The sequence below is a fragment of the Anomaloglossus baeobatrachus genome, chromosome 7 (genome assembly GCF_048569485.1).
Source record: "Anomaloglossus baeobatrachus isolate aAnoBae1 chromosome 7, aAnoBae1.hap1, whole genome shotgun sequence".
Taxonomy (NCBI): Eukaryota; Metazoa; Chordata; class Amphibia; order Anura; family Aromobatidae; genus Anomaloglossus; species Anomaloglossus baeobatrachus.
This window is the reverse complement of record NC_134359.1, coordinates 248952802-248979708: the sequence shown is the minus strand read 5'-3', so window position 1 is coordinate 248979708 and position 26907 is coordinate 248952802. Positions and strand designations below refer to the sequence as shown.

The following is a 26907-nucleotide window of genomic DNA, read 5'->3' as shown; positions in this document are numbered from 1 at the left end:
TACCGTATTTCTCAGATGGTAAGACGCACTTTTCCTCCGAAAAATTTGGTAGGAAAATGAGGGGTGCGTATTATCATGCGAATGTAGTTTATCGGGAGGTGGAGAATGGGCGCTGTGCTGGCTGTGGGGTGGGGCTTTGTTGGCTGTGGGGTGGGGCTTTGTTGGCTGCGGGGTGGGGCTGTGCAGGCTGCGGCATGGGGCTGTGCAGGCTGCGGCGTGGGGCTGTGCTGGCTGCAGCGTGGCGTGGGGCTGTGCTGGCTGCTGCGTGGCGCTGTGCTGGCTAGGGCGTGGCGTGGGGCTGTGCTGCTTGCGGCATGGCGTGGGGCTGTGCTGGCTGTGGCGTGGTGTGGCGTGGGGCTAAGCTAGCTGCGGCGTGGCGTGGGGCTGTGCTGGCTGCGGCGTGGTGTGGGGCTGTGCTGGCTGCGGCGTGGGGCTGTGCTGGCTGCGGCGTGGGGCTTTGCTGGCTGCGGCGTGGGGCTGTGCTGGCTGCGGCGTGGGGCTGTGCTGGCGGCGGCGTGGGGCTGTGCTGGTGGTGGCGTGGGGCTGTGCTGGTGGTGGCGTGGGGCTGTGCTGGCGGCGGCGTGGGGCTGTGCTGGTGGCGACGTGAGGCTGTGCTGGCTGCAGTGGGGGGCTGTGTGGCGGGTGAAATGCTCTGTCTGCGTTGTGGGCTTCAAGTAATGCTGCCCGGAGTCGGCGTATGCGCAGATGGAGCTCTCGGCTCAAGATCTCATCTGACCACGCGCCGCCTCCGGCCCATTGATCTCCAGCAGCAGACTTAAGTAAAATGGCACCCGGAGGTGGCGCGTGCAGACAAGAGATCTCTGCTTGTCATTGAGCCGAGAGCTCAATCTGCACACGCGCCAACTCCAGGCTCCATTACTTTGAAGCCGCACCGCCAACAGAGCATCTGTGACACTGTTCACATCAACCTGCCTCACAAAGCCAGCACAGCCCCCACCGCAGCCAGCACCACAGCGCGTGCAGCATCGCCCTACTCCAGCACCGCCTCTGCCTCTTGTGACCCCGCTCCACCATTGCTGCCGCCCCCCTTCGGTAAGCAATCAGTGGTGTGGGCGGGGTTATACGGATTAGCCTGATTGGCCTGCACCTGAGATCTGGTCCTGCAGTGATAATCTCCTGGTGATAAAACACTGATTTTATTGAAACTAAAGCCAGCTGACGCATCCCTGGAATCAGATTCTTGTGCCCTATATTGCTTTCATGTTAAATAGCAAAACCTACTGACAGATTTCCTTTAAGGCCTCTGTGCTGATGTGCGCTTCACAAATCGCCTAAGCTTTGCTATAGGCTGTACACACATGAAATAAATGTCTGACGGGCCCCATCATCAAAGGTACCTACTGCACAGTATTTTTTTTTTTGGGGGGGGGGAGGGACTGGCCCTTTGTTTTTTTTTTTCCCAGCAATCAATCACAGTATAGCTTTGAAAAACTGAGCACAGGGAGCTATGGACCACAGGGGCCCTGACGTTACAGGGCGCATTGTACATTGCCCCTATATATGTTATCGTTATATTTTTAAGTTCATTTTATTGAATGGGCTTATTCTGTATGTATCAAATGCACTTTTCTTTTTTTTTTTTTTACTGCACATTGCCTGGCATTGCAATGCCATTTTAATAATAAAAGCATATTTATATTTTTACCTTTATTTGTGAAATGAATATTATTCTTCTTTTCAAAGCAAATGTCTTCAGGTGAAGGTAGTATTTCCAGACCAAGACTTAAACAGAATCTATTATCAATGCCATGAAAGGGAATCTGCCACCAGATTTTTGCCACCTAATCTGAGAGCAGCATAATGTAGGGGCAGAGACCCTGATTCCAGCAATGTGTCACTTACTGGGCTGCTTAGTGTAGTTTTGATAAAATCACTGTTTAATCAGCAGTAGATTATCAGTACAGGACTACTTGGTGTGCTGCAGGTAGTCCAGCATATTCATGAGCTCTGTATAACTGCTAGATCTGCAGCAGAGAAAACAGTGATTTTATCAAAATGACAGCAAACAGCTCATTAAGTGACACATCACTGGAATCGGGGTCTCTGTCTCTACATTATGCTGCTGTGAGATGGGGGAGTAAAAACCTGGTGACTGATTCCTTTTAAGAAAATTATATGTTATCCCCAGATATGGGGTCCCGGGTCCCAGTTCGCTCTCGCTCAGGTACATATCTGTGGAGTACTCCACCTTAGCACACGGATGGGCACCTCCATTGGGAGAATCAGGTGATCAGAAGTATTTACTCAGCTTCCACCATTTTCAGCATGTCTTATAGTGTATGTATTTTATTTCAAAAGTTTATTAAAGGGAGTCTTATCAGCCCAAAGTGCCAGTATAAACCAGACACACAGTCTTAGGGTGGGTTCACACATAGCGACAGCGACAAAGACGTCGCTGTTACGTCACCATTTTCTGTGACGCAACAGCGACCTGGTAAGTCGCTGTTATGATCGCTGCTTAGCTGTCAAACACAGCTAACAGCAGCAGCGATCAAAAAGACACGCGTCGCTGTGGAAGCGATGCTGCGCTTGGTAACTAAGGTAAATATCGGGTATCCAACCAAAGTGCTTCGTTGGTTACCCGATATTTACCTTGGTTACAAGCGCACACCACTTCCACAGCGACGCGCTGACTCCCTGCACTCGTAGCCACAGTACACATCGGGTTAATAAGCAAACTTTGCTTATTTCCCGATGTGTAGTCTGGCTGCGTGCAGGGAGCAGGAGCCGGCACTGACAGCTTGAGAGCGGCGGACGCTAGTACCTAAAGTAAATATCGGGTAACCAAGGAAAAACCCTGGGTTACCCGATGTTTACCTTGGTTACAGCTTACCGCAGCTGCCAGACGCCGGCTCCTGCTCCCTGCTCGCTTCAGTTCGTCGCTCTCTCGCTGTCACACACAGCGATGTGTGCTTCACAGCGGGAGAGCAACGAGCAAAAAATAAAGCAGGACATTCAGCAACGAGCGGCGACCTCACAGCAGGGGCCGGGTCGTTGCTGAATGTCACACACAGCGACGGGACGTCGCTGCTACGTCACAGAAAATGGTGACGTAGCAGCGATGTCGTTGTTGCTATGTTTGAACCTAGCTTGAGGCCTCTTTCACTCGTACGTGCCTTTGGTACGTGTTTGGTCAGTTTCCTCACGTACCGGAGACACGTACACACGTAGACCTATGTCTTCCTATGGTGTCAGACACACGTATGTATTTTTGCACGGAACCTATGTCCGTTCCGTACATACGCGTGTCCGTGTGTTTCTCACGCCGACATGTCCGTTTTATCTTTGGCATCACCGGTATCACACGGAACACAATCGGGTCACACGTAACACACACGGATGTGTTCCGTGTGACACGCACTGGAGAAAAGACATGTCTGCGAAAAAAAAACCAAAACATTACTCACCTTCTCCAGCCCTCCTGTCTCTGCCGCTGCTGTCACTTGCTGCCCACCCCCGCTCATTTTGCTCATTGCATATTCACTCCACTACGGGCCGGAAGCAGCAGCAGCGAGGAGTCAGCAGGGCAGGAGACCAAAGATCAGCACCACAGACAGCGACTCCAGGGACAGGTGAGCAGAAAGTTCCCGTTCTCCGTGTGTTATCAAGGAGAACACACGGAGAACACACGTAGGCCATGCACACAGCACACCGAGGGCAATACGCACCTTTGACACGTCCGTGAAACACGTGCGTGATTTTCACGGACGTGTAAAAGAGGTCTTATAGGTCATTATTGCGACATGACGCATGTGTGCCCTCGTGCCAGGTCAATAATGTGGATGCCGTTGCATGAGGGGGTGGTTCTCAGGGCTTCCTCCAATGGCCACAGTTTTCTGACGTGGATGACGGACTGGGTTCCTGCGAATAGATTTGCACCAACTCTAATTAATTACTTGTGGCACAATGTCTCCACGCCTCTATCCATCATCTATAGAAGCCATGGTTGCACCAGCTCACTACTGATCTATTCACACGGGGCTTTTTGGCCCATCATTTTTGGATCAAGTGGGGGTTTCAGCGGCCATTTCCATAAATATCATACATTTATCATCTATCTGTCACGCGGTGTTGGCTCTAAACTCATCGAGTCTCATGGCACCATCTGACGCCATTCACACTGCAGAGTAAGACGCTCCACACTGTCACACCTGAGTAACCGGACCAGGTGGAAGTGAGTCCACTGGTCCAAAATACTGTTCACTGACCCGGAGGAGCAGACCTGGGCGGCCACCGACTCTTCAGTACTACCACCGGGGGTGGCAGCAGGTACAGGGGCTGGTAAATGTTCACCAGGAGGCAGCCCCAGGGGATCCCGATACCTCGGCAGCTGGAGCCACCGGACAAAGATCAGGAACCAGAGCAGGTGAGGCAGAGGCTGGTGAGGTCCAGGACTGGCTGGTACTGCTGGTAACAGGCAGGCAGTAGATGCTTGTGGGAACTGGAGAAACCAGATGGACACAGGTGGGAACACGGCTACTGGTAGACAGAGACAGAGTCACAAACCTATACAGAGAGCGGGGGTAGCACAGGGGACCTGACAACTAGCGCAGGCAGACTAGATACAGGGACACGTTTAACAGGCACCTCCTAATGGGGGTGGATGCCTTATAAGCACTGCCTAATGGCGGGGACCGGGAGGCACTTCTCGGTGAAGTCGCGCTAGCCCTTTAAGAAAAGGGAGAACTGTGTGGACACGCCCTAGAGAGCCAGAGGACTGAGCAGGCAGTCAAGAGCAGTCGGGGACAGCAGGGAACTGGTGGCACCCTCACATACAGGGAGTGGGGGCGGCCAACAGGAGAACACAAGTAACTGAAGGGCCATGGGGTCGGGCAGAGACCGTGGAGGTGAGCTTGAGAGTGTGTACGCACTTCTGGTGATACGTCACCATGGGAGTCCGCTACAGCGACTTCTACTCCGATCGCCAGGCGACGCCGTGTTCCTGCCGTGGATGGTGCTGGTGATGGGAGAGGAGTCGATGCCAGCGGCAGCAGTGGGCGCAGGCTCCGCTCATCCACTGGGCTGGGTTATCTTGGGATCTGTAGTACCACTGGCTGACTATAGGTGGCGTGTGTCTTCCAGCTGAAGTTGCCAGCGTTGAGCTACAGCCAATGGGAAGACACCACACCCTTCTTAATTTCCCTCCTGTCTGCTGACCACTGCCAGAGATAGTTCTGATTTCCTGGCTCCTGGTCCGCCCTATTCTGTTTTGTGATTCCTGTGTGCTGACTTCTGCTAGTTTCCTGACTACCCTTCTGCCCGCTGTTTATGTACCTCGTTGCCGCATCCGGATTTGACCTCTGCTACGTTTTCTGATTACGTCCTTGCCTACCGATTCTGTCCCTGTTCTGCTATTCCTTGTTTGACCCTGCCTGACGACTACTCTCATCGGACTACAGCCTTCCACGGGTAGTGATCTCCAGGGCCCTGTGTAATTCCAAATCCCTGTATAGGGGTTAAAGGGTTTCAGGGTTCTGGGGATCCTGCTTGGTGAATGGCTTCCCTCTATTCTGTCCATTACAGCCGTCTGAGTCTGTGGATCCAGGCAGGCGTTACATCTGGGTTGGGAGTGCCAGCGGCTTAACACACACTATGCCTCCTTTGGTGCTTCTGAGTTACACAAACAGGCTTGGGCGTCAACCAACTGTTTTCTCATTAGTGATCAGGCTTGCAGGAGTTAATTTCTGCTAGCCTGCTGGTTACCTCTTGGATCACATGTTGTGGGAGACTTATCACAGTCAATCCCCACCTTTTTAAGATGGAGGAGCCTGTCTTCCTATGCCGACTATATCTTTAGTTACATCGGTCTGTGTGCTGTTCTATCCTAGTATTGCTGGTGATTGTATTACTTTCTGCGAAGAGTTCTCCCATCGACTTGTTGTTTCCTCCCTGCTCTTATTTTCCTCCTTATCACTTGTCTAATACCTCTGTGTGTGCTTGCTGTGTGATCGAGTTTTGGTTTCCACTGTTTGTCCTTATCTGTTGATTCTACCACTCCTGTCCCGATCCTCCCCTGGGGAGAGGGAGAGGGGGTATTAGATCAGGATTGTTAAGGACATGGCAAGGAAAGTGGCCCAGACATCGTCACCATTAGACGTATCTCTGGGATCAGGGACAGCTAGGGCCCCCTAGCCTGAGGGCCAGTTTATTAGCCCTGGTCCCCAGTTATCCCATCACACCCCGTGACACTATCCTATGGATTGGATAGAAATGTTGTTTATGGGACAATCCTTCAATGAAGGAGTCTATATCCAATCATCTCACATCCGTGATGTATCACACAGGTCACACGTCCTCTTTACTCCAGTCTCCATGCAGCCCAGCCATAAAGATAAAAAAGGTTTATTTTAGTATGGAAATATTCTCTACAATTTTATGGACTATATAAAAAAAAACAGCAAACAAACATGGTGTCTATTAGAATAGGAGATGTCAAGATGATTCCATCCATGTGGATCGGGATTCTTGAAGTGACTGTATTACCCATGCTGGTAAGTATTGCCTGTGGTAGCCGGTCTTCAGGCCTTTCCCCATTCTTTATTTCTCAGCTCATTTCTCCGAATCTTCCCGCTGACCGTTTTGGGCAATTGTTGCACAAATTCAATCTATTAATAATAGAAGAATAAGTCGGTACAAGTTCCAGCAGCTTCTTGTCACGCGAGTGACATCGGAATTATGGCGCACAACACCACTCTCTACAACATAAGGGGAACACTGGGGACACTTTAACAATGGTGGGCCCTAGCGCTAGTGAGGGGGGAAGATGGGACACCTCCTTCACTTACCTGTAGCTGTACCCTACACTTTTAGCCAGTCCCGATACAGATTCCGCACCTGTCGCCGAACATGATTCCTGAGACCCTGGCAGATCCGGTAATAGATTTCAAAAGGGTAGAAGTCACGGGGCACTCAGCCTTAAGTCCAAGATTTATTGTTCAAAATGAGGTAACAGGAACAAGTAACAGCAAGGGAAGTCCGTATTATAGTCCAGACATGACAGATCTCAATCCAACATATCCTCAAGACAGCGAGCGCAGTGCTCTGGAGTTGATGTCACAGGTAGGGGAGTATAACTGGGTCATCAGTCTAAAGATGGACTGAAAGACAAATTTGCAATACTACCACAGAAGAGTACAAACCACCTGCTTGCAGCCAAGGCTTGAATGGACTGAAAAATATCAGGAGCACAGTCTAAGGAAGGAAGGGGTATTTAAACACCAAGGGAATACTGATGATCAGCAGCTGGGTGGAAGTCGAATTCCTGCTGGGTCCAAAAGGGAGAGATGAATCCAGCAGGAAAGCTACCTATACCAATGAATACTGACAGCAGGAAAAATGGAAAGTCAGGGAGCATTCTGCACAACCAAACGCTGTGACCTTCTATGGTCAGAAACCACATGATTGTGTCACCCATGACAGATAGACTCCCTTAAAGGGGACTTTACATGGAGCGATATCGCTAGCGATGGCACCAGCCCCCGTCATTTGTGCGTCACGGGCAAATCGCTACCCGTGGCGCACAATCTTGCTTGTCTGTGTCACACGTACAGCCCTCCCTAACGACGTCGCTGTAGGCGGTTAACAACCTCCCCTGAAAGGCGGCAGTTCGTTCGGCGTCACAGCGACATCACAGAGCGGGCCGCCAATAGAAGCGGAGGGGCGGAGAGCAGCCGCATCTCCGTCACTCCCACCTCGTTGCTCGTTGTGGACACAAGTAAACTGCAGTTCGTCGTTCCCGAGGTGTCACACATAGCGATGTGTGCTGCTTCGGGAACGTCGAACAACCTGCGTCCACAACAACCAACGATTTTTTGAAAATGAACAACGTGTCAACGATGGATGATTTGGTGAGTATTTTCCATCATTAACAGCCGCTCGTTGGTGTCACACGCAACGACGTCGCTAACAAGGCCGGATGTGCGTCACGGAATCCCTGACCCCAGCAATATATCGTTAGATACGTCGTTGCGTGTAACGGGGCCTTTAATAGAGTACATCTGCAGATACATGCAATGTTCTCCATAAACATTCAGCACATAAGAAAGAAAGTGAGTTTGGGGCTTGTGTAGAGATGTAGTGGGCACTAGTTCTTCAGTGAAATGCGTGCCCTTCTTCAAACACTTTAACTTTCTTACAGATGTTTGGATGCTTTGTGGGTTTTTTTCCTCCTTCTCTATAATAAAGACTTACAATTTTAACTTACTTCCAAGATTATAGTTGCGTCAAATCGAGGCATGTAGTGAGCAAACACACATGAGCCTTGAATCCAAGGAGCAAAAACACTGCTCCATGCAGACTTTGCCCAACCCGTGTCTGATGTATTGCAAAACACGTCAGAAGGAATTAAATCCATCCAATACCTGCATGGACAAAATAGGTACAAAGTGATTCTGTAAATTCTCTTTATATTTTTTAATATCACTAGAGACCCGATATCAGAGCTGAGCACATATACAGGACACTTTAATCCGATGGATAATGATATAACATTTCCCATGGGGCCAGGTTTGGAAATAGAATTTTACGGGAGCAAATCAGTAACAAGATCTGAGCATTTGTATCAAGATCACCTTGGTCCTACTCAAGCCAAGTCATCAAATTATAGTCCCATAAGACCCCTACAGTTTCTTGCATATTTACTTACCTGCCATTAACAGTCAGTCCCAGCCCGTAGCTGCTGTGACTGTGTTCTGTCATTTTTGGAGAACCTGTTGTCCCACTAGTGAATTAAATGGTCATTGGATCTGTACTCCTTGTCCTCACACACATATGCCTGTCATTGGCGGTCCTTATATAAATGTGAATACATTGTTAATGACATTTTAACTCATGATCCATGGTGCCTGTATCATTACGTGCGAATATGATGGGACATACATATAGAGATCTTGAAAATTCAGCCACCCTTCTCTCCTTCCGGCCACGATCATTTTGGTTTTCAGTAATGGAGCTTGGGATGAGATGGTGTCTATAGTTGGGGCCAGTTCTTGGCTTGTGATAATGCACCTTGCCTCTGATGTTTGTAGCCTGTGCAGAATATCCTTTGCTGTAAGTTGTGTTGTCCCAGGAATTAGAACTAAACCTGTAAAGTAATGGAAATATTAGATGGTTAAAAAATAGATTTTTCTTTCTGACAAGGGAAACATCAGAGGATTCTTAACAAGTTTCTTGACAAGCGAAAGTATAGCTCCAAATTCCAGGGCCAGAAAGCAAAATTTGTAATTGGCCTCCCAAACATCCACATTTAATTCATAGTAGCATTGTTATCAGTGTACTGTAGCACTGTGTGTTTAAGGCATCCTCCCATTAGGGGAGGTGCCTTCATAACACTTCTGGTTAGTCAGTGTTCCTGTCTGCTACCTAGATAGTTGTCACATCCTGAGCTCCTGTCCTGTTATCCTGGTGTCCGTGTCCAGTACCTGCCTTCCCATACCTGTGTGCCCCTGCCGTGCCCACCATTCTTGTCCGTACCTGGCTGTCCAGCCTGTCTCAGTCACTCCACCTGCACTTGTCTATACCTGAGTCTGTCTCCTGTCCTGGGGTTTAGCTGCCACAGTCCTGGTCACTGACCTGGGAGTGGTACCTGGTGTCCGCCTCGCAGTGGACGCTTAGTTAAGCCCCTCCTACTAAGGGGTAGACCCCCCCGTGGTCCAATGGATCCACTAATCCCACTCGCTGCTCCTACACCAGCCATGAGTGTTACATGGACACCCAAAGGGTCTGGGTGTAAAAGCAGCCTAGGGCCAGAACACCGTTTGCATAGGCAGATGAAATAGCAACATGGTTACACCAGTCATTCCTAATGGAACCAGGAGATAGTAGGAGCTGTACTCAGCTGGTCTTTGGTACACCCATAAAAATGAATGAGGTAGTAGTGTAGATGATTGATCACTGCTTCATTCACATGCAACTATTCAAAGCCAAGTTTCTCGGGATAGGTGGAGGTCTTGCCAGTTAGACCCTAGCGATTGGGAAGTCATCCCCTATCCTTGTGGATACTTCCAAACTTCAAAATACCCCTTTAAGTGTAAAGAAGGAACAAAGTCTTCACTCTCTGGTTTAGCCCTACATCAATATGCATACTGTACATATTAACTTTCAAGTCCTCCATCTGGTAGACAATAATTTTTAGCTATAGCCACATCCCCAATTTGAGGCCATGCTCCCACCAATCCCGTTCTCCATCTCTCCAAATTTCATTCCCATCTATCTGCATGGATAAACTGTCTGGTGTCACTGGTCTCCAGTTGGTTAATGGTGGTTTCAGCTGGGCTCATGAAAGTCTTCACAGAGGTTGGGACATCTCATCTTATTCAGAAAGCCTCTCAGGAGTATTACAGAGTATGCCTTTAAGACTACTTACCGGCTCTAATACACGCAACATTGAACAGCCACCACTCCGGCACCCGAGGGAGAATCACAATAACCCTGTCTCCTGGTTTTAAGTCACAGGCATCAGAGAGTAAATTTGCCACTTTCCTGGAGTGAAATCCCAACTCATCAAAGCTCCATTTCACCTCTTTTCCTTCACCGTCTATCCACCACAGAGCGGGATTGGGATTTCTACTGCCATCCTGGGAAAAGACCATCACTATTACTACTGATACTACTATATATCATTATCATGTTACACAGTCTTGTACCATATACATCCCCATTTGTATGCCATGAGGTGGCGGAGGACTTTAACTAGGAATCATGGACTATTACCTTGTCAGCAGCGGTCCACTTGTCTAAGATATCACTTGCGAAGTTGAAGTATTCTGGTAGATCCAGTTTGTAACTTGACTTAATAGCCTCATAATCGGAAAAATTCTGAGGGGCTGAATACTTTTGGCTTACGCTGATTAACCTGGAGCAGACCCTTAGGGTAATATGGGAGGTGAAGCTTTTGACTTTAAGAAGAATTTTCATGGCAGATCTGGTCCCTGTATGAGAAGAAATGAGGTTTTGTAATAGACTGGAAATTAACCGACTGTCCCTCCGCTTCTCACCCTATATGCTCCAATGGACATGGATGAGGTACAAGTTTAATTACCTTTTATATCTGTGTTGTAAGTTTTAATTAAAGAGAACTTCGCACCAAATGTCTCATGTTTAACTGCAGACAAGGTGCAATAGTAGCTGAAGAGCCGATTAAAACGTTTTCTTTCTTTTTTGATTTTGCCTCTCCGTTGTGGAGATATTTGCAGTCACAGTATTCAGCACATAATGAGTCAATTTTCGTTAAGTCTAGAGCGTTTTCACTGGGGCCTGTACTTCTTTCACCTGTATGACATTGCCTAGTCATAAGAAGGCTGTAACACACAGAAGAAAAATAACACACAACCATAACGGCTTAGAGCAAATTTTTTAACGAGTGAGATGTAAAGTCAGCTAGCCCTGATCTCCTGGTTTAACCTCCTGCATGATTAGGCCTCTTTCACACGTCAGTGATTCTGGTACGTTTGTGCTAGTTTTTAGGCCTAAAACACACTTCCGCATAAAAAACGTACGTGTGACATGTTCCGTTTTTCGGGTCTGTGCTCCATTTTTTTATGGGCGTTTCTCTGGTACGTATGACATCCGTGTGATGGCGTATGCTTTCCGTGTGTACGTGTGGAATGTCCGTGTATGCGTCAAATACGTACGTGTGCAGTCCGTGTGATATCCGTTTCTAATGATGGACTTTTCTTTCAAAATGACGTAGAGAAAGCATCATCATCATCAGATACTGGTGTGTTTAATTGGAACCAGTTGAACTGTAGGATTGGTGACATGTGCTGGTGATTTTTTGATTAAAAACACACACGGACGATACATGCTGAACACGGACATGGTACGTGTGCTGTCCGTGCAGGCACGGACCCATTGACTTTAGCGGGTCCGTGCCTGCGTGTTGACTACCAAAAACGGACATGTCATCCGTGTAGAAAAACGCACACACATACTTATCTCACGGACACACGTTCCGTGTGATATTACGTGTGTGCCATCTACCATAGGGTAGCATTGGTGTACGTGTCTTCGTGTCTCCGGTACGTGCAAAAACATACTAAACACGTACCGGAGACACGGATGTGTGTTGCAGGCCTTATACGTACCAGAATCACTGACGTACGCAGACACATTATAATCAATGGGTCTGCGCACACATCAGAGATTTTTCACTGTCCGTGTCTCCGTGCAGAGTACACGCGTGTCCGTGTGCTCCGTGGGAAGACATGTCCATTTTTTTCTAGCATCACTGGTGGTCCATGAAACACGTACCAGAAAAACATGGACATTGAAAATAAAAAGCTTTTTAAACTCACCAGTCTCCAGTGACGCTGTATTCTGCCTCTGCTCTCTGCAGCTTCCTGCTCGGCCAATTTCTGTATACATATTCATTTATGCACAAAAGGATGTGTGTCAGCTCACCCCTCTTCACTCCCGGACTCCACACTGATGCAAGGAACGCCCTGGCCCGGGCGGAAGGCAACATCAGAAAAAACAGGAATCCAGCATCAAGGAGAATGTGTGGATGAATAAAAAACTTGCTTTTATTGGAATTTTTCTTAAAAACAGGTATTCAATCCAGTAAGCACAGAGGCACAAGTATAGTAGCGGATTATCCAACGCGTTTCGACCAGAAGGTCTTACTCATGGCATGTGTTTTACCCCAAAATGATCCCATATAAAGGGTGCACATTACACGTCATTGGCAAAGCTGAGTGCTTAATTAAAACAAAAAAACAAACAGGTGCATGTTCTCATGCAGGGAAGATATACATAGGACAGGAATAAAAACATTTATGTAGGAAACCGCAGTTGAAAAAATAGATGTAAATATATATATATATGTATACAGATCATATAATATATTACAGAGGATTAAATTTATTATGAAGAAGTATAAATATGTGCAGTTGATTCAAGAACTGTTAGACTTGTGAAAGGAGGAATGATTATTTTGAAAATATTGCAAGATAAGTCCTGTCGGGTGTTCAGACCGTGCGGCACCCTGGTACCGAGTCTGAAAATCCAAAAGGACTCTCTATTGGAGAGTTTGCTCCTGTAATTTCCTCCTCTAGCTGGCTTAATGATTTTTTCAATGCCCATAAAGGTTAGGGAGTCCGTGCATCTGTTATGTGTGCTGACAAAGTGCCGTGAAACGGCTGAAATATTGGAAGCATAGACATAAATTTATTATAGAGAAGTATAAATATGTGCGGTTAATTCAAGAACTATTAGAATTGTAGATGGAGGAATGGTTATTTTAAGAATATTGTAGGATCAAGTCCTGTCGGGTATTCAGACCGTGCGGTACCCTGGTACCTAGTCTGAAAATCCAAAAGGACTCTCTATTGAGGAGTTTTCTCCTGTGATTTCCTCCTCTAGCTGGCTTGATAACTTTTTCAATGCCCATAAAAGTTAGGGAGTCCGTGCATCTGTTATGTGCACTAACAAAGTGCCGTGAAACGGCTGAAATATTAGAAGCATTGACATTTAAGGTGTCAGAGAGATGTCGCCTGATTCTTATTTTTAACGGACTCCCATTACAACCTATGTATTGAATTTTGCAGAGAGTGCATTCGATTAAATAAATTACAAACGATGTGTTGCAATTAATATAATTATTAATATCATAGGTAAGACCTGTATGGGTGGACATAAATGTTTTGCTAATTTTGGCATATCTACACGCTGTGCATTGGTTGTGGCCACAGCGGAAAAACCCTTTGCAGGAGAGCCAATTTTTGTTTGCCGTAGAGCCTGTAACCACACTTGGAGAAAGAATATTTGCAAGACTAGCCGCACGTTTGGCCACAAAATTAATATCATATTGTTCCAATATATTAAAAAGATTTTTGTCTTGATGAAGTAATGGTATGTGTTTTTTGATGATTTTAATTATATCATTATATTGGGGAGAATAGGTGGTACTAAATGTAATTTTGTTGGAACCACCAATTCCTTTCTTTTTTTTATTTTTCAACAACTCAACTCTATCAATATTATGAACTATCTTGCAAGCTCTTTCCAAACACCAATTAGAATAGCCCCGGTCTTTTAGCTTATTAACAGTTTTGTTACATTCCTGCGGAAAGAGATCAGAAGCCGAGCAGTTCCTTTTGGTTCTGATTAATTCCCCCACAGGGATATTTTTTATTGTATGTGCCGGATGGCAAGAACTAGCCAGCAGCACTGAATTGCAGTCAGTATCCTTACAATATGGCATAGCGTCAATACGGTTCTGATTTCCCACCAATGTGACATCAAGATAGTGAATTTTTTGAGAATTAATGTTATACGTAAATTTCAGATTGAAGGGGTTACTATTGATGTAATCAATGAATTCTGGGATTTTCTGAATGTCACCCTTCCAAATTAACAGTAGGTCATCTATATATCTAGTATAGAAAATAATATGATCAGAAAAGAGATTGTGGAAAGGATCAAAGATGTACATTTCCTCAAAAGCCGCCACAACAATGTTGGCTAAAGAAGGGGAAAATTTCCCCCCCATACTGACGCCACACTTTTGTAAATAAAATTCCTTATTAAAAGAAAAATAGTTGTGTGTTAGAAGAAAGTTGACTGCTGTTACAATGTAATCCTGAATTTCGGAAGGGTATGAGCTATGCTTGGAAAGAAAATATTCCAAACATTCCAGTGCCACATGGTGGGGAATAGAAGGGTATAGACTCACTATGTCACAAGTGATCCAGTTGTAATCAGACTGCCAAGTGTGGAAATTGAGATTATACAAAAGAGCTTTGGTGTCTCTCAGGAAACCAGGTAATTCTTTTACAAGTGGCTGCAAAAAATGATCGACCCAGGAACCTAATTTTTCCCCCAATGATCCAATGCCCGAAATGATGGGCCTAAAAGGGGGGGGGGGAAACCCCCTTATGAATCTTAGGAAGGGCATGGTAAATGGGGATCACTGGGAAGTCTACTTTTAAGAATTCAAACACCTTCTGTGAAAAAAATCCCACGTGTAAGCCCATCCTCCAATAACCTGTCAATCTTATTTTTGAACAAGATGGTGGGATCTCCCTTAAGATGAATATAGGTATTTGTGTCTTGTAATATGTCATTGTTCAATTTAATATACAGAGATAAATCCAACACAACGATCCCCCCCCCCCTTATCTGCTTCTCTGAAAACCAAGGAGTTATTGTTTTTCAGAGAATCCAATGCGATTTTTTCAGCTAGTGTGAGATTATGAGAAGTGATCTTTTCTGATCATATTATTTTCTATACTAGATATATAGATGACCTACTGTTAATTTGGAAGGGTGACATTCAGAAAATCCCAGAATTCATTGATTACATCAATAGTAACCCCTTCAATCTGAAATTTACGTATAACATTAATTCTCAAAAAATTCACTATCTTGATGTCACATTGGTGGGAAATCAGAACCGTATTGACACTATGCCATATTGTAAGGATACTGACTGAAATTCAGTGCTGCTGGCTAGTTCTTGCCATCCGGCACATACAATAAAAAATATCCCTGTGGGGGAATTAATCAGAACCAAAAGGAACTGCTCGGCTTCTGATCTCTTCCCGCAGGAATGTAACAAAACTGTTAATAAGCTAAAAGACCGGGGCTATTCTAATTGGTGTTTGGAAAGAGCTTGCAAGATAGTTCATAATATTGATAGAGTTGAGTTGTTGAAAAATAAAAAAAAGAAAGGAATTGGTGGTTCCAACAAAATTACATTTAGTACCACCTATTCTCCCCAATATAATGATATAATTAAAATCATCAAAAAACACATGCCATTACTTCATCAAGACAAAAATCTTTTTAATATATTGGAACAATATGATATTAATTTTGTGGCCAAACGTGCGGCTAGTCTTGCAAATATTCTTTCTCCAAGTGTGGTTACAGGCTCTACGGCAAACAAAAATTGGCTCTCCTGCAAAGGGTTTTTCCGCTGTGGCCACAACCAATGCACAGCGTGTAGATATGCCAAAATTAGCAAAACATTTATGTCCACCCATACAGGTCTTACCTATGATATTAATAATTATATTAATTGCAACACATCGTTTGTAATTTATTTAATCGAATGCACTTTCTGCAAAATTCAATACATAGGTTGTACTGGGAGTCCGTTAAAAATAAGAATCAGGCGACATCTCTCTGACACCTTAAATGTCAATGCTTCTAATATTTCAGCCGTTTCACGGCACTTTGTTAGTGCACATAACAGATGCACGGACTCCCTAACTTTTATGGGCATTGAAAAAGTTATCAAGCCAGCTAGAGGAGGAAATCACAAGAGAAAACTCCTCAATAGAGAGTCCTTTTGGATTTTCAGACTAGGTACCAGGGTACCGCACGGTCTGAATACCCGACAGGACTTGATCCTACAATATTCTTAAAATAACCATTCCTCCATCTACAATTCTAATAGTTCTTGAATTAACCGCACATATTTATACTTCTCTATAATAAATTTATGTCTATGCTTCCAATATTTCAGCCGTTTCACGGCACTTTGTCAGCACACATAACAGATGCACGGACTCCCTAACCTTTATGGGCATTGAAAAAATCATTAAGCCAGCTAGAGGAGGAAATTACAGGAGCAAACTCTCCAATAAAGAGTCCTTTTGGATTTTCAGACTCGGTACCAGGGTGCCGCACGGTCTGAACACCCGACAGGACTTATCTTGCAATATTTTCAAAATAATCATTCCTCCTTTCACAAGTCTAACAGTTCTTGAATCAACTGCACATATTTATACTTCTTCATAATAAATTTAATCCTCTGTAATATATTATATGATCTGTATACATATATATATATTTACATCTATTTTTTCAACTGCGGTTTCCTACATAAATGTTTTTATTCCTGTCCTATGTATATCTTCCCTGCATGAGAACATGCACCTGTTTGTTTTTTGTTTTAATTAAGCACTCAGCTTTGCCAATGACGTGTAATGTGCACCCTTTATATGGGATCATTTTGGGGTAAAACACATGCCATGAGTAAGACCTTCTGGTCGAAACGCGTTGGATAATCCGCTACTATACTTGTGCCTCTGTGCTTACTGGATTGAATACCTGTTTTTAAGAAAAATTCCAATAAAAGCAAGTTTTTTATTCATCCACACATTCTCCTTGATGCTGGATTCCTGTTTTTTCTGATATTCATTTATGCAGGCACAGCCGACCCAGAAGCAGCTGCAGAGGTCAGACAGTGGCGGCCGTATACTGCATTGCGGGACCCTTCAGCACCACTGTCAATGGGAAAATAGCTGTAATATCCTTACTATAACAAGCCATACATGTTACGAGGGGGACCCGGGGAAGCGTGCCAAGATGGGGAATGGACAGCTTCCGCCGGTCAAGGTCCACTGTGCGGTGTAAGGGACCGCTGCTATGGTGGGTGAAGAGTGAGCGGGTTGCTGCTAGCGATCGTCTGGAATGTCACAGACGATCTATGTAAACCGGTCTGCTCTAACCCGTGTGGGTTGTATGGCAGGGATCACACGGCTCGGTGTACCTGTTGCACGGGGAAGCACAGAGGTGCCCACGCACGTGTGCCAGTGGAAGTCACGAGAATATGGCACGAGGGTAGCACAGAGGTGCCCACGCACGTGTGCCAGTGGAAGTCACGAGAATATGGCACGAGGGTAGCACAGAGGTGCCCACGCACGTGTGCTTTCAATAACCAGGTGAGTCCAGTGGAGACTCGAGGAGCTCACCTGGGACAGGAACACGGCCTGTAGAAGGAGCTACTGCCGGAGCAGCAAGGCAAGGACACGGCCTGCAAACCAGGTGCTGCCTAAGCAGCAAGGGCCAAGCCCACAGAGGAAGATAATGCCTGAGCAGTGGCGTGGCAGCACGCTGCCAGACATCCAAACATAGAAGGACGGTCGCGCGCCGCCATGATGGCAGGAGGAGCTTTTAAGGAGGTGTAGCTCCAGCCAAGGGCGGGCGCGAGGCGGAGATGACGGACTTGACCCAATCAGGATCCACGACATCCCAGCCTGGCCAGTCAGGATTCACCACGTCACCAGCCTTGTCATCAAGCCGTGTGACGTCAGTGGGCGAATCAGGATCCACCAAGCATAGCACATGCTCACCCTCCTGCCTCTGGGAAATAGAGGCGGGATCCTCGGTCTCACAATGTGTAGAGATAACGGGAGTCTCACTGCTTCCCTGAGCAGCAAACCTCTGCACATTGCGCAACCTCACAGACCTTCGAGGCTGCTGAGCAGGAGGAGCTGCGGCAGGAAAGGAATGGGAGACCGTCTCATTTCTTGCAACAGGAGTACCACTAGGTGTCACCCTTGTGCTGCCTCTCTGAGGAGGTTTCTCCTGCACTCTGCGCAGTCTGGCAGACCTTCGGCGCTGCTGAGGAGGAGCACTCGTGGCAGGCAAGGAGACTGTCTCATTCCTTGCCACAGGAGAGCCACGAGGTGTAACATTACCCCCCCGTCTAGGCCCCCCCCCCCTGCCCATGCTCGAAGGCCGCTATCAAACCCGGGGCGTGGATATGATCCTCCAATTCCCAGGATCTATGCTCCGGACCACGGCCGACCCACTCCACAAGGTAGTACCTCCTGCCCCGTATAACTTTTGTCTCCACAAGCTTCGCCACCTCAGAGTCGTCGGGCGGGGGGTCAGTTTGAGGCGTCAGGGACCCCGAGAACTTATTAAGTCGTACGGGTTTCAGGAGGGACACGTGAAAGGTGTTGGCTATAGCCCAGCGTGGAGGGAGCTGGAGTCGGTATGCCACCGGGTTCACCTGCTCTAGCACTTTAAACGGACCCAGGTACCTAGGGGCGAACTTGGCTGCCTGTACCCGTAGGTTAACATTCTTAGAGGACAGCCACACTAGGTCACCAGGGGCGAAGGATGGTGCAGGGCGGCGGCGCTCATCAGCCGTTGTCACCATCCGGTCTTTAGCCCTCTTAAGGGCCTCTTGGGTGTTATCCCAGATCTCCCGGGCCTCGGTCGCCCAATCCTCCACTCTAGGATCGGGTGACGTTATGGGCATAGGAACCGGGATTCTGAGATGTTGTCCGTTATTGAGCAGGAATGGAGTCTGACCAGAGGATTCATGGACCGAATTATTAATGGCAAATTCGGCCCAAGGAAGGAGGTTAGCCCAGTTGTCGTGGTGCGCGGAGATAAAATGGCGGAGGTAAGTTACCAAGGTCTGATTGGTCCTCTCTACCAGTCCATTGGTTTCGGGATGGTATGCGGAGGAGATGTTCAGCTCTATCTGCAGGAGCTTACAGAGCTCTCTCCAGAAGCGAGACGCGAACTGGGGACCCCGGTCGCTCACCACCTTGTCAGGCATGCCATGCAGCCTAAATACATGCCTAACGAATAAGGTGGCAAGAGCACGTGACGTCGGGAGTCGTGGGAGAGGCACCAAGTGGACCATTTTAGAGAAGTGATCCGTGATGACCCATACGACCTTGTGACCTGCTGACTTGGGCAGATCTCCCAGGAAGTCCATTCCCACCACTTCCCAGGGACGATCCGGCACTGGCAGTGGGTGAAGAAGACCTGCCGGTCTCTGCCGGGACGGCTTATTCCGTGCACACAACATACAGGCTCCCACATACTCCTGTATGTCCTGGGGTAGTCTCGGCCACCAATAGTGCCTAGTCACAAGGTCTCTGGTCCTTTTGACCCCAAAGTGACCCCCGACCTTGGAGGCATGGGCCCACGATAGCACCTCATTCCGTAGTTCAGGGGGAACGAGGGTCTTGCCAGGTGGCACCTGGTCCAAAGAAGTGGGAGTGACCATCCTCAAGCTGTCCGGGGGTAGTATAAGACGAGGCTCCTCCTCGTCCTCCTCCAACACAACCATACAACGTGACAAGGCATCGGCCCGTACGTTCTTCTCACCGGCCAGGTGGCGGATAATAAAGCGGAACCGGGAGAAGAACAAGGACCAACGGGCCTGCCTTGGGTTCAGGCGTTGTGCTGTCTGGAGGTATGTGAGATTTTTATGGTCGGAAAATACTTCAAATGGATGCTTCGCACCCTCCAGGAGATGCCGCAATTCCTGGAATGCTAGTTTCATCGCCAGTAACTCCCTATCCCCTATGGAGTAGTTCCTCTCGGCCGGAGAAAAGGTTTTGGAGAAAAAGAAACATGGATGCTTCCTTCCTGGTTCGTCTTTCTGGTACAGGACTGCACCAGCACCGACCGAAGAGGCGTCTACCTCTAGTAGAAAGGGTTTGGAGATGTCTGGACGATGAAGGATGGGAGCTCTGGAGAAGTAAGTTTTGAGAGTGTGAAATGCCTCTACCGTTTCCCGTGTCCATGCTTTGGGATTAGCGCCCTTGCGGGTAAGGGCAATGATGGGTGCTGCCACCGTCGAGAAGTTGGGAATGAACTGGCGATAATAATTGATAAACCCCAAGAATCGCTGGATCGCTTTCAGCGAGCGGGGCTCAGGCCATTTCATCACTGTCTCCAACTTCCCCGGATCCATTGCTAACCCCTGACTGGACACGATATACCCCAGGAACGGCAAGGATTCACGTTCAAAAACGCACTTTTCTAGCTTAGCATATAACGAATGAGTGCGGAGCCTCTTAAGTACTCGGATGACATCCCTCCGATGGGTGGCAAGATCGGGGGAGAAGATAAGGATATCATCCAGGTATGCAACCACGGAAAGATACAAATCCCGGAAAACATCATTCACAAAGTCTTGAAATACGGCGGGGGCATTGCAGAGTCCGAAGGGCATTACGAGATACTCGTAGTGACCGTCCCTGGTGTTGAAGGCGGTCTTCCACTCATCGCCCTCTCGGACTCGCACTAGATTATACGCCCCGCGTAGATCCAGCTTCGTGAAGATCTTTGCCCCGCGGAATCGATCAAATAACTCCGTAATGAGGGGCAAAGGGTATTTGTTTTTGATCGTGATTGCATTTAATCCCCTGTAATCGATACAGGGGCGTAGATCCCCTTCCTTCTTTTGCACGAAGAAGAACCCCGCACCGGCCGGTGAAATAGACTTGCGAATGAACCCTTTTGCCAGGCTGTCCTGAATATATTTGGACATAGCCTCCGTCTCTGGAGCAGAGAGGGGATACACTCTGCCCCTAGGGGGCTCGGAGCCTGGCTTCAGGTCTATTCGGCAATCGTATGGCCGGTGGGGAGGAAGGGTATCTGCGGCCCTCTTGGAGAAGACGTCCCTGTAGGCCTCATAAGGTGTCGGTAAACCTGGCTCCCCTGTATTCCCTGAGGACCCAACCGACCTAATGGTAGCGGGTGGTTCGGTAGTCACGAGGTGCTCCCTACAGGATCCTGCCCATGATGAGATCTCCCCTGTTGCCCAGTTGAGTATAGGAGCATGCTGTCTCAACCAGGGGAGGCCCAGTAAGATCTCATCCGTCCCCCCTGGAAGCACCAGGAAGGACACCTGCTCATGGTGTCCTCGTGATACTTCCATCCTGAGAGGGATGGTGATCTGGGTGATGGGATCGACTAGTAGGGACCCGTTGACTACCCGAACCCTGAGTGGCTTGGGCAAGAGAACCAGGGGAACTGAGTATCGGGTTGCCAGGGAGGTCGAAATGAAATTGCCATCAGCGCCTGAGTCCAGGCAGGCCAGAGAAGAGAGTAGTGCCAAACTGCAACTGGACGCTGATAGTCAACCTACAGGGAGAAGCAGCGTCTAGGAACCCCCCTCTGATGGAAACTAGACGCTGTCTTTTCCCGACGGTTTGGGACATCGGGTAGCTATGTGTCCCCTCTGCCCACAGGAAAAGCAGATGACACCAGACCGAGAACCTGGGGTAGAGGAGACCGCTTTGGACACCTCCATTGACTCCACGGAGTCGCCTACAGAGCTGGCTGGGAGACCTGTCTGGTGGAAGACGGGAGCCAGACGCTTTTTAGGCAGTGAGGACGTGGGTGCTGAAGAGACCTCGAGCCTCCGCTCCGCCTGGCGGATGTCTATGCGAGAAGCAACCACAATCAAGGACTCTAAAGTAGCAGGCACCTCACGCGTGGCCAGTGCGTCTTTGACGAACCCTGCCAGGCCCTCCCAGAACACAGGGACAAGGACCTTATCGGGCCAGTCCAGCTCTGCGGCAAGTGTCCTAAAGTGTACGGCAAAGTCCCCGACTGAAGTGGACCCTTGCCGAAGTCGTAGGAGGCGCAGCGCGGAGTCGTGGGTGACTTGAGGCCCGAGGAACACCATTCTCATGGCCCCAAGATAAGATGCTAAGTTAGTCACCACCCGATCTCCGCGCTCCCACAACGGCGTAGACCACTTCAGCGCTCTCCCTGTGAGCAGGGACTGGACGAAGGCTACCTTCGCCTTCTCGGTAGCGTAAAGATTCGCGGACAGCTCTAAGTAGGTGGTAACTTGGTTTATAAACCCACGGCACTCGGAGCTGTCCCCGCTAAAGCGCTCTGGAAGCGCAAGGCGAGGAGACCTTCCGCCCAATAGCACAGCCTGGGTAGCCGCCTGGGTGGCGACTGTCGTCAGAGCAGTCTTGTCGGAGGAAGACTGCTCCACTGCTGCCAAACGTGATTCCAACTGCTGCACATAACGCAGCAACTGCTGCTGCTCTTCAGCCATAGCCAGACCTTTGGCGCGACCGTAATGTTACGAGGGGGACCCGGGGAAGCGTGCCAAGATGGGGAATGGACAGCTTCCGCCGGTCAAGGTCCACTGTGCGGTGTAAGGGACCGCTGCTATGGTGGGTGAAGAGTGAGCGGGTTGCTGCTAGCGATCGTCTGGAATGTCACAGACGATCTATGTACACCGGTCTGCTCTAACCCGTGTGGGTTGTATGGCAGGGATCACACGGCTCGGTGTACCTGTTGCACGGGGAAGCACAGAGGTGCCCACGCACGTGTGCCAGTGGAAGTCACGAGAATATGGCACGAGGGTAGCACAGAGGTGCCCACGCACGTGTGCTTTCAATAACCAGGTGAGTCCAGTGGAGACTCGAGGAGCTCACCTGGGACAGGAACACGGCCTGTAGAAGGAGCTACTGCCGGAGCAGCAAGGCAGGGACACGGCCTGCAAACCAGGTGCTGCCTAAGCAGCAAGGGCCAAGCCCACAGAGGAAGATAATGCCTGAGCAGTGGCGTGGCAGCACGCTGCCAGACATCCAAACATAGGACGGTCGCGCGCCGCCATGATGGCAGGAGGAGCTTTTAAGGAGGTGTAGCTCCAGCCAAGGGCGGGCGCGAGGCGGAGATGACGGACTTGACCCAATCAGGATCCACGACATCCCAGCCTGGCCAGTCAGGATTCACCACGTCACCAGCCTTGTCATCAAGCCGTGTGACGTCAGTGGGCGAATCAGGATCCACCAAGCATAGCACATGCTCACCCTCCTGCCTCTGGGAAATAGAGGCGGGATCCTCGGTCTCACAATGTGTAGAGATAACGGGAGTCTCACTGCTTCCCTGAGCAGCAAACCTCTGCACATTGCGCAACCTCACAGACCTTCGAGGCTGCTGAGCAGGAGGAGCTGCGGCAGGAAAGGAATGGGAGACCGTCTCATTTCTTGCAACAGGAGTACCACTAGGTGTCACCCTTGTGCTGCCTCCCTGAGGAGGTTTCTCCTGCACTCTGCGCAGTCTGGCAGACCTTCGGCGCTGCTGAGGAGGAGCACTCGTGGCAGGCAAGGAGACTGTCTCATTCCTTGCCACAGGAGAGCCACGAGGTGTAACACATACACCTATGAGATCAGCACAGCATGGAAGGAAGAAATACAGATTCCTATTTACTAACGAAAATTTTGAAAACTGTGAGAAATTGAAGTTGGACGTACTCGGCAGCTCAGCTCATGAACCTGCATCTTTCTCGGCAGATGGTGGCTATTATTCAGCCATCATCTGCCTCTAACAACCATGAGTGGACGTCCGCCCACTACTGTTAATCTGTTAAAAGCAGCGGTCAATCTATGACAGCAGTATTTACAGCACGTGTCCCAGGGGTCACTATTCTAACCTCCCTGGGTGCTGGATTGCTGAAACAGTCGGAAGTCTGCTCAAGACCATCATGCTTGTCATGACAGTAGTCCTGTGAAAGCCAACATGTGACTGGAATTTTTATGAAACTGTGACTTTTCGTGTATACAGGAGTACTGTGGTATCGCTTTATATAGAACAAGTGATCAGAATCGTAGGTTTAAGTCCTAGGACTGCAAAATGCAGTAAAAGTAAAAAACTTTTTCAAAATTATAAAGGAAACAAAATAAACAACCTGTCGAAAAATCGGGAAGGGGTTAAAGGGAATCTGTCACCAAGTTTTTGCTCCCCCATCTGAGAGCAGCATAATGTAGAGACAGAGACCCTGATTCCAGCGATGTGTCACTTACTGAGCTGTTTGCTGTCATTTTGATAAAATCAATGTTTTCTCTGCTGCAGATCCAGCAGTTATACAGAGCGCATGAATATGCTGGACTATCTGCAGCACGCCAAGTAGTCCTGTAATGATAATCTACTGCTGATTAATCAATGATTTTATCAAAACTACACTAAGCAGCCCAGTAAGTGACACATCGCTGGAATCAGGATCTCTGCAGCTACATTATACTGCTCTCAGATTAGGTGGCAAAAACCTAGTGACAGTTTTCCTTTTAAAAGATATCTTAAAGGGAATCTGTCATGTGAAAAAAACTCCAGATATGGGGTTAATCTGCAGGTTAATTGCATTTTGAACCTGTCCAGTGACCGCACATAGAGCCCTGTGGCTAGGAGAAAGTGAATGGTCATTGAAACCCTATTAACCTGCAGATTAACCCCATATCTGTAGGTTGATCGCATTTTGTCACATGGCAGGTTCCCTTTAAGGCTAGTTTCACACATCCGGCTTTTCGCCGGTTTACCGGATTCGGCGCACGCCAGTACAGTGTATACAGTACAATGGCAGCACGACAAGCTCCGGTCACATGCTGTCATGTGACCCGGAAGTTGCTGTGCTGCCATTGTACTGTATCGTACTGTACTGGCATGCATCAAATCCGATAAACCGGCGAAAAGCCGGATGTGTGAAACTAGCCTAAGAAATCGATGAGTTTTTGTTCAACTTGCTAGGTGTAGCCTGAAGCCTAAGCAATATATTTGCTAGACAGACGATTATTAGACTCTTGCATGTAGGAAACAGGTCTGTATCTACTTATGATTATAAAGATCCAATCCAGGATAGAAAGGGCAGCAACACTGTATCTTCATTTGTGGATTTTTATTTTTTGTTACATGTGGATCGGGTACATCATAGGGGGGGGGGGGTGAGGAGAGGCAAGTAGGGTAGCACACCCCACTTACCTCTCCTCACCTCCCCCCTATGCTGTACCCGATCCACATGTAACAAAAAATAAAAATCCACAAATGAAGATACGGTGTTGCTGCCCTTTCTATCCTGGATTGGATCTTAGTACTTGGACTTCTTGTTTGGATGGTGCACCCGTACGTTCCGTGGTGTGGAAATGGTCCGTACATAGAGACCGATCAGGAGGATCAGCAGTGCCCGGTGAATCTTATTGTTTTCTACTTATGATTATGCGTGTTTTCTGTATAGTGGGACCAGTGCCACCTACAGCTGGTCAATGATACCCCCTATACATTAGGGCTGTCCACTATCATCATTTGGTGGAAGTACGATCCGTATATATTAGTTGTACTCACAGTCTGTGGAATGGAAATCTCCAGCCGTACGGATATCTGCTCCCACTTCCCTGTCCTGGCTGCATGTCAGTGTTTGTGGAATGTGAAAGCATGTTTTGGCAGGAAAAAAACACAGCAGAAAAAATGCAATTTTTTTATTGCATTTGCGTGTTTTTTTTCATATGCTTTTCCTGCTTCTTTTTGTGCTTTTTTTTCTTACTTATGGCGATCGTGGGGGGGTTCAGGCGCTGTACCCCCGCAATCGCCGCTGGGTCTCCTGCTGATGTTACAGCCAGGACCCGGCTCTCACAGACTGGATCAGTCCTACGATGTTCCCAGTAGTTTAACCACCTAAATGCTGCAATCGCACTGAGGCAGGAAGATTAATAATTTACCTCTCCCTGGCTATCAGGTCCCTATAATGCAATCACAGGGACCCGATTGCTGCCATGGCAACCCACGATTATCACCATGATGACCCTGGGTTACTGAGCTACGGAGAGCCTCACACACCATGCTGTATGCACCGTGTGAGAGGCAAAGTGCTGCGATATAATCTACTGTAGTGATAAAGGACTGCAGGGTGATTATAGAGACGCAGAAAAAAACAATCGCAGCAACAATTGACATGCTGCTTCTTTTTCAGCAACAAAATCTGCAAGGAAAAAAAGAGAATTTTGTTTACTTACCGTAAATTCTTTTTCTTATAGTTCCGTAATGGGAGACCCAGACCATGGGTGTATAGCTTCTGCCTCCGGAGGACACACAAAGTACTACACTAAAAAGTGTAGCTCCTCCCTCCTAGCATATACACCCCCTGGATAACCAAATATAGCCAGTTTAGTGCAAAAGCTGAAGGAGGACAGCCACCCACAAGTAGAGATAGAGCAAAAAAACGGAACAACCGGAGCCTCTGTCTACAACAACAGCCGGTGAAAACACACGGAACAAGAAACCTGCCAACAGGCAACAGGGAGGGAGCTGGGTCTCCCATTACGGAACTATAAGAAAAAGAATTTACGGTAAGTAAACAAAATTCTCTTTTTCTTCATCGTTCCTTATGGGAGACCCAGACCATGGGACGTCTCAAAGCAGTCCATGGGTGGGAATAAACAGAAAACTGAGAAGTAGGCGAAACCTAACTTCACAAATGGGCGACAGCCGTCTGAAGGATGCGTCTGCCCAAGCTCGCATCTGCCGAAGCATGAGCATGCACTTGGTAGTGCTTCGAAAAGGTATGCAGACTAGACCAAGTGGCAGCCTGACAGACCTGCTGAGCCGTAG

The 26907-nt window shown here is 48.0% G+C and overlaps 1 protein-coding gene across 1 annotated transcript; it reads right to left on the bottom strand.

The window, feature by feature from the left end:
• Positions 1–8633: 8633 nt before the first annotated feature.
• Positions 8634–25697, bottom strand: LOC142246134 (acyl-coenzyme A synthetase ACSM3, mitochondrial-like). The gene is made up of 4 exons (XM_075319154.1): positions 25645–25697; positions 10732–10949; positions 10385–10595; positions 8634–9103 (listed from the first exon to the last, which is right to left on the bottom strand). Exons 2-4 carry the CDS (start codon positions 10933–10935, stop codon positions 8844–8846), a joined length of 675 nt encoding a protein of 224 aa, XP_075175269.1. The 5' UTR covers positions 10936–10949; positions 25645–25697; the 3' UTR covers positions 8634–8843.
• Positions 25698–26907: the final 1210 nt, after the last annotated feature.